General features: G+C 38.9%; 1 protein-coding gene across 3 annotated transcripts in view; it reads right to left on the bottom strand.

Annotated features, from left to right (window-relative positions):
• The window catches only part of LOC139135344 (ubiquitin-like modifier-activating enzyme 1), a 30,471-nt gene that overhangs the window by 8,644 nt on the left and 9,651 nt on the right, over positions 1–12,176 (bottom strand). For all 3 annotated transcript variants that reach the window (XM_070702689.1, XM_070702691.1, XM_070702690.1), the window contains exons 9-14: positions 11,544–11,720; positions 10,847–10,954; positions 10,517–10,597; positions 9,474–9,629; positions 5,962–6,127; positions 3,983–4,244 (exon numbers count right to left, since the gene is read on the bottom strand). In XM_070702689.1, the coding sequence (XP_070558790.1) occupies positions 3,983–4,244; positions 5,962–6,127; positions 9,474–9,629; positions 10,517–10,597; positions 10,847–10,954; positions 11,544–11,720 (950 nt within the window). The remainder of the gene's footprint in view (positions 1–3,982; positions 4,245–5,961; positions 6,128–9,473; positions 9,630–10,516; positions 10,598–10,846; positions 10,955–11,543; positions 11,721–12,176) is intronic.

The raw sequence follows: 12,176 nt of genomic DNA, 5'->3' as shown, positions 1-12,176 counted from the left end.
ATAATGTTCATATTTTCATGGCAAGATTTGCAAAGAAAAATCTGAACATGTTCTTGATTTCATTAGTATGTGGAATGCTTTAGTATTTGGAACGCCTCTACTGATTGGCTGTAGTCTGTGATTGGTCACTGTCTTTATACTTTTTCATTAAACCAAAACATGAATTAAGGTAGTATGCACCTCGAAAGTGAAAGACTTAAAAACTTTTGCTCAAACTTTCCAGAATGAAATGAAACTTTCAGCTATTCTCTTCTTACCAAATCAACAATAAAATCAGTTTGCAAAGTTTGGAACTAGCAAAACAAATTAACCAACATTTTGTGATATTTGAAATTCAAAATGGCCGCAATTCCTGTGTTAACTCTATGGGGTGAAAATTTAATTCTGGATTTTTGAAAAACAAGTCATCGTTGATGACACAGTCCCCACTTGTTAATGGGTACTTTGATTACATGTCCTCAGAGAGGATAGAGTCCTCTTCATTAATTAGGTCTGTGATAAAAATACTTTGATACAGATAGCGCTCAATGGCCAAGAATGACCTACATACAAGAAAGACCTACATATGTATGACATAGGTTAATGTCCTTGTACCAACTTTGAATAAAATCGGTTGAGACATGCCTGAGTATTATGGCTCTGTACCTGAAAAAATCGTAACAAAATGGCCGCCTGCAGCCATATTGGCTTGTATCACATAACAAATTGACATGCATATGTATGACAGTAGTCAATCTCCTTGTACCAACTTTGAATAAATTCGCTTGATACATGTCTGAGTATTATGGCTCTGTACATGAAAACATTGTAATAAAATGGCTGCCTAGCGGCAATATTGGATCGTATCACATAACAAATAGACATACATATGTGTGACATAGGTCAATGTCCTTGTACCAACTTGGAATAAAATCGGTTGAGATATGCCTGAGTTTTGGCTCTATACATGAAAAAATTGTAATAAAATGGCCCCCTGGCGGCCATATTGGATCGTATCACAAAACAAATCGACGTGCATATCTATGACATTGGTCAATGTCCTTGTACCAACTTTGAATAAAATTGGTTGAAACATGTCTGAGTTATGGCTCTGTACATGAAAAAATTGTAACAAAATGGCTGCCTGGCGGCCATACTGGATCGTATCACAAAACAAATTGACATGCATATCTATGATATCGGTCAACGTCCTTGTACCAACTTTGAATAAAATCGGTTCAAACATGTCTGAGTTATGGCTCTGTACATGAAAAAATCGTAATAATATGGCTGCCAGGCGGCCATACTGGATCGTATCACAAAACAAATAGACTTGCATATCTATGACATTGGTCAATGTCTTTGTACCAACTTTGAATAAAATTGGTTGAAATATGTCTGAGTTATGGCTCTGTACATGAAAAAATTGTAATAAAATGGCCGCCTGGCGGCCATATTGGATTGTGTCACAAAACAAATCAACGTGCATATCTATGACATTGGTCAATGTCCTTGTACTAACTTTGAATAAAATCGGTTGAAACATGTCTGAGTTATGGCTCTGTATATGAAAAAATTGTAATAAAATGGCCGCCTGGCGGCCATATTGGATCGTATCACAAAACAAATCGACATGCATATCTATGATATTGGTCAATGTCCTTGTACCAACTTTGAATAAAATCGGTTGAAACATGTCTGAGTTATGGCTCTGTACATGAAAATATCGTAATAAAATGGCCGCCTGGCGGCCATATTGGATCTTATCACAAAACAAATCGACGTGCATCTGTATGACATATGAAGTAATCCTTGTACCAAGTTTGAATGAAATCGCTCCTTGCATCTCTGAGATATCTGCGTGAACGGACGGACGCACGGACGGACGCACACACGCACGCACGCACGCACACACGGACGCACGCACGGACATGACCAAACCTATAAGTCCCCCCGGACGGTGTCCGTGGGGACTAACTAAGCCAGTGAAAGTTTTTCTTTCTTAAAGAGCTTTAAAATGAGCCCCCACAAGTGGTAGATCAAAATAGAATTGTACAAATTTGAGAGTCTGACTATCTGTTCCTGGGGTACAAATAATACAACTTTAACCCTTTTCCTGCCGAGCGCCCTTGTCCGTTATTCTCCCAAGTCAGTAGAAAACCGCCCCATAATATGTGCCTGCAAAAGATTGGCTCTCCTGCATGTTATCCTGCCAGGCATTTTGGCAGAAATCGCCCATTTTCAGGGTAGTTTTAGCCGTACTTATACGTGTTAGACTTCGATAATTTCTACATGCCCGTAGACAGGGGAAGGAGCTCAAGGGTTGCTGCAGAAAAAAATTGAGGTCACCGGCTTTGTTTGCCCCTGGGAGTGCGTCATTTTATTGCCGTTTCATGTTTATTTTTTCGGAAATAAACTCCTTCAGTATTACGTACGTCCGCTAGGCACAAACATCACCTCACTCGTCTGTTAGTCAGAGACCCTGAGGGTCGTGCTAGGGGTGCAGCAGCACCGTCAAACCTGTCCTGTTTCCCCAGGGTAGGGTCAATTAAATACGTACCTCCAACGACTTGGCAGTGTAGCACAAAAACTACGTTTTTGCCGTTGTATTAACGACATGGCTGAGCCATTGAAGCACAGCTTTACGTAGTTTTGCCAGCTCAGTTGGGAGTTGGCTTACGAGTGTTACCGTTCATTACTGACTTAATCGAGTGGTCCTCAGTCAGGTACGGGTTTGTACCGACATGGCTTGGGCTGCAGCTAACCAGTGATAACCAGTCACTACCCCCAAGTCTTCAGTTCACTTTTGCGATGCACGGGTGCAACGCAATATGCTTCCTTGTTCTAGCCATCGACGTGTCCACATGCTGGCAGCCATATTGTACTGCTAGCTGGTTTGCATAACAAAAGCAGTCCCTGCTAAATGCAGACGGTATCCCCGTACATGTACATATTGACCTCATGTGCCCTTTTGAATTCTCTGTACGCAAACAGCGTACGTAGTTACCAATGCATCAGCAAGAGGATACGTTTGCCTGCAAACCAGAGCCAGTACTTCGGACGGTGGAATAAATAAAAAATCCAAAGCTACGTCCATTGAATGGCACGGCCAAGGCAGTGAAGGACGTTGCCTGGTTTGAACTTGCAGAGCTGAAGCCCAGCTTAGTACGTCGGACACCAGTTTGTAATGGTATTTCCGAGTCGTTCATATCCGTTCCATGGGAGGAACAAGTCGAGCCGTCCCGTCAAAAATACGTTCTCATTTTCAGTCACGCACAACTGAATAAGTGACTTTCGTCTCGCACCATCGGCATATCTGCCAAGTCGTTTGCAAGAGGTAGCCTTCTAGATTAGCATTGCCGAGTTGGTCAAGTTCGGCAGCAATCTGTATAGTGCCAGGCAGCCAAGTACGTCCAACTCCGCCAGAAAACGTCACCATGCTATCCTGCCAAGTCCGCTAAAAAGCGGTAAAAAAAACCAGCCCCCCTCGGGTGTGGGGGACTGGCGGACAGGTTTCTGCACCTTTCCCTGTCCTTGGACTCCCTGTGAACCCATTTCGAGAGCAAACGCCGTTCCTCGCCCAAAACCTGTCCTCGAACGACCCCTAGCGTGAGCAAGGGTTTGCTACACGTAGTTCCGTCGACTAGGCAGGAAAGGGGGTACCAAAAAGGAGCCCGATTTCCACCGCCTTAGGAGGATAACGGCCGTGGCTGCTCAGCTTCTAGCTACACCGAATTTCAAGCGGATTTTCACCGACTTGGCAGGAAAAGGGTTAATGAAACTATATTTTGATGTGTCCAGGGCTACCCAGGTTATCAACTTTGCTGCCAGTGCCAGGACAGAATTCTACAAGTTCTCAGCCTAAAATTCTCAACAAGGACACTCCCTCTACCATTTACTGTTTTACCAGTTCACCCCTGATTCCTTGTGAACAGGTCCACACTCACCATAGATAAAGATAGGTTTGGGACAAACCATGGTGGTGAAAGGGTTACATACTCACCCTATATATTGATTTCCATTTTCTGCAGGCATTCTAAATAATCCTTCAAATTCATCCCTGGCCCACTGGAGAGTGTGTTCTATAGCATTAGGGAAATTCTTCAATGTACAAATTGGGATAGATTTCTCTGGAGGGTCTTGTGAGGAGGAGTAGGACTCGGTTAGATTTGGCAGAACGACTTGCACATTGCCCTTTGTACCGAGTGTACCTGATTCAAGAAGTGGTTTCCGGTAGTAGACACAACGCCTGTCCATGTACATTCCTGAAAGACAACCATACCACCCATAATGCTAACCTTTTCTTGATCAAGGAAGAAAAAAGTTTAACACTTCCTTGAGTGAAGCATGGGGGGGGGAGTTTCAAAAATTTCAGTTATGAGGCACAGACTTCATTCCATGGAAGTGTCAAATCAAACTGTGGAGCCTCAACTACAGAGCTACTCTAGGCGTGACGAGCTTCAAATTCCACAATGTTTCACCAGAATTTAAACTTACAGTTGAGGCCATTATTCTTCGGTGGGGCAAGTTGGTAATTACCTACCAATTTAGCTAGGGATATTGCAATATACCAAGGGAACTTCCTAAGCCAAACTCTGTTTTCCTATCTGGAGCGGCAAGATGAAATCTAAACAAACACAGCGGGTAACAAACTTTTACAGCCAGCAATGGTGATCTGATACCGGGATGAACCATAAATTTACTCCACTGTCCGCTTTATGTTTCTGTAATTTAGCTGGTCAGAGGGAACTTTGGTAGTGATTTTGTATGTGTGGCTCAGTTCAGCATGTAGTATGTTGAACACTGTTCTGATTGCCGGCTGGTTTTTTACAGTACAAGTATTCTAAATAAAGTATTTTGTCAATATTTTACTGGCTGCTATCAAAGGTTTCGTCACCCACAAAAAATTAAGCAAATAGTTGTGCAGGTCATGTCAAACTTTTTGATTGTGGCCTTCCAGGATGTTTTGGGCAATGGTACTGAGAATGAGATGGGCGATGTCATGCTGAAGTGCCGTCTGTTGTGCATTTATTCTCTGAGCGATATTTATCATAGTTTCAACTTCATGTAGCTTTGTACAATTTTGTCATCTTGTCTCCAATTTCGATGGAGCTTTCAAGACGGACTGTAAAGTAGACTTTTTATGAGTCGGTGATTGCTTTTGAATTAGACTCCTGTGAACCACACAGTAAAGACCAACTTTTGTAAGATCAATGAACATGTGGTGATCTCAAACTTTTGTACAAAATACCATGTTCTGTAATGATGTTACTTCATGCAGCTTTTTCAAACCTAGTTGTGTGTAATATTTGTCAAAAAGAAGACAAGGCACGATACGATCTCATTATCGTGTTTTATTCCTTGTAGTTTTCATTCCCCAACCCAGTGCCCTTTTAACGAACCTACATGAAAATGGTTCATCCCAGTTATCAGATCACCATTGCTGGCTGTAAAAGTTTGTTACCCGCTGTGTTTGTTTAGATTTCATCTTGCCGCTCCAGATAGGAAAACAGAGTTTGGCTTAGGAAGTTCCCTTGGTATATTGCAATATCCCTAGCTAAATTGGTAGGTAATTACCAACTTGCCCCACCGAAGAATAATGGCACTGACTGTAAGCACATCTGCTGTTATTGATGTATAGCGTTTACAGAGTGTATTGGTATATACAGTGAAAATTAGAAAGTTATACAGCTATAAACACTGAAATGACAGCAAGAAACTATCTGTTTGAATATAAGATCAGGTTTGCTTGGTGACCTGTAAAAAAAATTAGGTTAAGATACATGGTTGGTACTTTCCCTTTATGCAGTGTTTACCTGGTTTCTTTGTTGCTATGTCAAGCAAGGGACCACTGGAATCAAAAGGACAGAGTGAAGAGAAAGTGGCACAGGCTATCCCTACATCTGATTTTACTCAGACTAGCAAACAGCAGCACTAGCTATCAATAAGAAGTGCTAACACTTCAAGTCCGGCTTTACTCACTTGCATCAACATTGTCCAATGCGTTGGCTACACCATCTAAACTTTCAAAGAAGCTGTCATTGTAAATGTTTTCAGTTTCTGGTCCTACACGGTCCTGATGGGCGATAATGTTGACGCCTGGGTTCATTTTCTTCACAGCATTTGCTGCCGTCTCTGACTTTAATTTCTGCAAATGAGCAACGTAGTGTATTCAAGGAACATCTCACAACCTCATCATATCAAAGTTAGACTTTCATAGCCCATGTGTTATACGACTGTGATGACGAATAAAGAATACACTGTAATAGAAATTTTTTTTTTCTAGAACTGAAGCAGTCGATGGCTCCTCAAAATTTAAATATGGAAATAATTGAAATAGGTACATCTGGACTTTTTCCTACAAAAAAAATACCGTCAAGGACACTATGTGCTCACATTCGGTTTGAATTGGTCCATTCAAGAAATATTTAAACCAGAAAAACAAGAATAACATTAAAGCTGCAAGCAGCGTTAGCGGGGCCCAAGCGGTTAACACGGTTGAAAAATTTTGAACTAATGATACTATGTGCAAAATTGGAGCTTGAAAGTAGGATTTTGGACATCATCTAATAGTTACTGTACGTTTCACTTGGAATTTAATATTTTACAGAAAATCCAATATGGCGGCCAAACCACGTGACCAATCAAAACGCCTTTCGCAAACTTGAAAGACATTACACTTAAGATGGTCTATGCAAAATTTCAGTCAAATCAGTGTGTTGGTTCTGGAGAAGAAGATTTTCAAAGATTAAATCACGATTTTAGCAAAATCCAATATGGCGGCCAAACCACGTGACCGATCAAAACGCCTTTCGAAAACTTTAAAGAGATCACACTTAAGATGTTACATGTGAAATTTCGTTGGAATCGGTGTGTTGGTTTTAGAGAAGAAAATTTTTAAATATTAAATCATGATTTTCCTAAAATCCAATATGGCGGCCAAACCACGTGACCGATCAAAACGCCTTTCGCAAATTTGAAAGAGATCACACTTAAGATATTATATGTGAAATTTCAGTCGAATCGGTGTTTTGGTTCTGGAGAAGAAGATTTTTAAAGATTAAATTGGTATTTTTCAAAAATCCAATATGGCGGCCAAGGTCACGTGACCGCACGCGATTTTATTGGCAAATTTTAAAGACCTTAGGCCATGCTTGCTCTACAAAAAATTTCAAATCGACTAGACCCCTGGGTATTCTGGAGAAGCCATTTTTAGGTTTTTGGAAAATCCAATATGGCCGCCAGGTCATGTGACCAATCGAAATTTGTATACCCAGGTGCACGAGATCTGATAGGTTCCTATTAGCCCTGCAAGTTTCAGAAGTTTGCGGTAAGCGGTGTTTGAGTTCTAGGTCGACAAAAAAAGAGCGGAAGAAGAAGAAGAAGAAGAAGAAGTAGAAGAAGAAGAAAGTTGAACTCCTATAAAACCAATAGGGGCCCAGCCGGTCGGCTTGGGCCCCTAAAAAGCAAATAAGGTCTCAAACTTAGGTACTGGAGGTCATCTTTAGGAACATGCATATCAACTTCTATAGCAATGGGAGAAGCAGATCCTAAATACATAAGCAAAGGTCAACAACAAAAAATAGAGAAGGCTTGATAAAAAAAGATAAGGTAGGAGTGGGCAAAAATGCACAAGGGATCTGGTAAAAAAGTAACGCTGCATCATCGATCTTCTAGACCCTACCCCCTCCTGAATATCAAATGTTCCACCCCTTGGTATTACATAAGACCAAATGACAGGAAGTACATTTACAACCTTGGAGATTTTTAATTAATGCCATGAGTGTTATCATTCTAATGTAAACAGCACTTAAGTTAGTTACAGATAGTGAAATGCCTACCACTGTGGGCGGTGATTACAACATCTGGACTTATCCTGGATCCAAATTTCTCATCAGTTCTTGAATGTCTTACATAGAAAAGTTGCAAAAATTGGTCAAAAATGAAAAAAATCACCTCAGCTTTGTTTTCTGGATCAAATTTTCCTACAAATTGGTATCAAATATGACAAAATTATGTTCACAGCCTTCAAAATTCGAACCCACAACATACGGCATCAGTCGCCATCAGTCTCACAACATATCCTGGGTTAGTATAGGTCATTTAAGGTCATAAACTGAGAAAAGTACCTAAAATATACAAATTTTGGGGTTTCCCAACACTTTGAGCAGAAAATTTATCTAATATCATCTTTACGGACTTTATACCAAATTACAAAGCTATCAAACAAGGGACTTTATACCAAATTACAAAGCTATCAAACAAGTAATGTTGAGATAAAGTTTTCTTGACCAAAAATGACAATATTGTCTTAAAAATACAATTTTTTATATTTCAGGACAATTTCCACATATCTAACTTTTGTCATCTCTGTATGTCTGTGTACCAGATATGAAAGCTGTCTGTCCAGTGGTTTTAAAAAGGAAATACTGTCTAAGATTTTTTGACCAAAAATGACAAAATTGCACAAAAATAGTAATTTTCCCAATTTTGTCATAATTTCAACAAATTAGAAGAGTAACACCCTTGCAAAGAGACAACCCAAATTTGAGAACAATTGGGCTGGCGGTTTCAGAGAAAAATAATTTTTACTGAAAATGAGAAAAATCACAAAAAAATTCAGCAAAAATACAAAATTAAGGATATCTGCACAATATTCATAAAACTGTATAAGGCTCACCTAAGGTACTTGCACACAAATTTTCAAAGCAATCAAAACAGCGGTTCTTGAGTTATTAATTCTTAACCATTTTCACATTTTGTAAGCTCATTTGCATAATTTTAGCAATGCAGACTTCATTTGAACAAAATCCCATCTATAGCCCAGGATGCATCCACACACCAAATATCAAGCTGAAACGTGCAGCGGGTTTGCGTGTTTTTGATGTTGACGGACATACTGTACGTACGTACATACATACACACATACATACAGACGCCATCGACTTCAGCCTATACGATAAACTCACATTGGTAAAACCAAATGTGAGCTAAAAAGTACTGCGTAAAATTTCATCGTCATTTGTACAAAAGAGAAAGAAGTCAGAACCAGCAACCTCTATTTAGTGTAAACTAAATATTAAAAGCTGTTGAACTATCTTATTATCAAAAATATGTTTTGACAAAACAATTTGAAAATTGCCCTGAAAATTTTTACACATGTGAATTTCATAAAAATTTTCGACATCACACTACATCATTATCAGAAACCTATCAATACCTTTGAAAGCTATTATGACAGCAGTTCTGGAAAATATGTTGTTTTGACAAAAATACCAAAATAGGCCCAAATATTACATATTAAAATTTCATCTTCATTCAGACACACAACAATCAGGTCATTCCAAAAACTCCAAAATCCAAATTTGTTTCCTGACGAGATGACTTTAGATATAAGGTGGAAAAATATTAAAAATATACAATCTTGTGCTAATTTACAAATGTGCTGAACCTAGCAACAAATGTTCTTTCTTTCTTTTATGAATTTGCCTTACCTGTACATCGTGTGGTCGAAAGAGAAACTGTCTGTTTAGATTAGATTTCTCTATACTGTCCATGTCAGTGACAAAGATATTTCCGCCCTCACAGCAACCTAGTCCCATCATAGCAAAGTTCTTCAGCATCTCACAACCAATGGCACCGGCACCAACCTTTAAAGATATTTACAAGTACGAGATATCAGCAAATGAAAAGGACTATCCCATTTTGTCACACAGTTGCACCTTTTCATGATGTTACTTTTGTTTAAAGTAGTATGCGCCTCAAAAGTGAAAGACTTAAACTTTTGCTCAAACTTTCCAAAAGGAATATGTCAACCATTCCCTTTCAAAATCAAGAATAAAAATTGGGGCTAAATGTGCAAAGTTTGGTACCAGAGAAATGAATTACCCAAGATTCATAGATATTTGAAATTCAAAATGGCTGCCATCCCTGTGTTAACTCTATGGAGAAAAATAAAACTTTTGATTTTCGAAAAAATGAGACTGTGAAAACTTTTCTTACATCAAGAGCTTTAAAAGGAACCCCACACGTAGTAGATCAGAAAAGAATTGTAAAATTTTGAGAGTCCAAATATCTGTCCCCCAGGCGCATTCTACCTTAAACGATTGGTGTGGTTACAGTCATTGTATATCTATGCGATTCACACAAGGACTCAACAAGTATCTTGAGTGATGCACCACCATGATTTGGCCAAAATGCAATGTTATCAATGGTGATTGTGAACCTTTACACAGTAGATTGGGAAGGGGTCCTATTATGGCATCTCACGTCTTTGTGGCAATTGCATTGAAACGACGGATGTTTGTTACTAAAGAAACTACTGAATTTGTATCATCCACTGCTAAAAACTGCCTGTGTATGATCAAATCCTTGTTGAAGCTCTTTAAGTATTACTAGGCACTTCTTCATCAGCAAACAAGGAAAGCAGGGACCTTCCTTGAAACTCTTCATCACTTCTTTCCCATGGAAACCTATTGACTGGCTTGTTCTGCGTGAGCTAATTAAATGACCAATGAGAAAAGAGTCCAAAACTTACAACAAAATACTTCTGTGATCCAAGTTTCTTCTGGAAGGACTTTCCAAACACAGCAATCTGACCATCATACCTGCTGTTTTGCTGCACAAGATAAACATATCAGAGAAATGACATATTGTGGACTCGTACTGGCCTGGTCCATTTTTCTACTGTAATGAATTACCAGTAACAGTCGATCCAAGTTTTTGCTTTATGTCTGATTACAGGTTAGTCACTTTAATGGAACACGAAAGGTATTTGTGGATGGGACCTTTGTTACACTGCTATTAAATGTATCATAAATTCACTAGACAGACATTGTAATATAGACATGAAGTAAGTCACACTCACTGGTTGACGCTCTTCTTCCGTTATTGATTCTGGATTATCTTCAGGAAGACACTCGAGAGCATCAAAGTACAACCACTGTGAGATGGGGTTGAATTTACCACTGCATGCCTGGATTTAAAGCACAACGACAACATTCACCATAGGTCACAAACACTGATAACAGTGTGTCATTAGAACACATTTCTCATTAAAGGTACTCTATGAAAAAGATGAGTATGGTTTCTATCTGTTAAAATTCATGCAAACATCATTTACACTGGCAATAATTTTCAGAGTGACTCTGTGAGTAAAATGATAGACGTTTGGAATCACAATTACAACCAAACACTATAATAAAAGATGGCCATAAATCTAACAATTTGAAAGTTATCTGACGATTAATTTTAATATGAGAGAAACATAAAACATTTCGTCTCTCTTTCCTTGTTAATACATTTGCTCACTGCTACAATGAATTTAAGATTAGCACTTTGCGTGAGACAGACATGTTGCACGTACAATATAAATGATTGATTGGCTTGGTTATCAGAACACATTTAAAACTGAAATCACTATATCCATGACAGCTAAACTTTTGTCCATAAAAGAACTGGATAGCAGATCAAAACACTGGGACATACACTGGTGCATTTGAAACCGAAAGTAATTAAACGGCTCTTTTATACATTTTGGTGGATGAAACGAGAAGACAACAGACCTTCATGACTTCCTGGGCTGTAACACCACCAAAGACTGCCTGCATCGCACACACATCACCAACAGCATTGAAGGCAAGGCTGGTCATCAGCTTTTCATCAATGGATTCCTGTTTTGCTGCAGCCGGGGCTTTCTCATTGATCTCTTTAGCAATGGCAATGAACTTCTCAGCATCGGCCTACAAGAAGCGATTTCCATTGATTATCAGTATCATCTTATTGCGTTTGTCATTTTTTTGACCATAATTTTCAGTTTTGAACTCATTCCATGTTGTTCAATGTATTTCGGTCAACAGACATAACATTCTTAATGACATGTCACATACCCGTACATTGAATACTACTACAGATTAATGAGTTTCGATAATATTATTGCCATTTACTACTAAACCCTTTATGTGATATTTCAAGTCTGAAACCATGTAGTATATTCACCTCAGAAATTTACGTACATGTTTCAATCGGACACACTACCATCCTGTAGGACTGTGGATAATATAATAATATTTTGTGTTTGACCGCAAAACTATTCACCTAGATGAAAGTCTGGATAGTGCACAGATGATGACATGATGATATGAACTTACGCTAAATATGATAAATTGCCAGAATAGGTCATTTGAAGTTTAAATTGC

The sequence above is a fragment of the Ptychodera flava genome, chromosome 6 (genome assembly GCF_041260155.1).
Source record: "Ptychodera flava strain L36383 chromosome 6, AS_Pfla_20210202, whole genome shotgun sequence".
Taxonomy (NCBI): Eukaryota; Metazoa; Hemichordata; class Enteropneusta; family Ptychoderidae; genus Ptychodera; species Ptychodera flava.
This window is presented reverse-complemented; position numbering and strand designations above follow the sequence as displayed.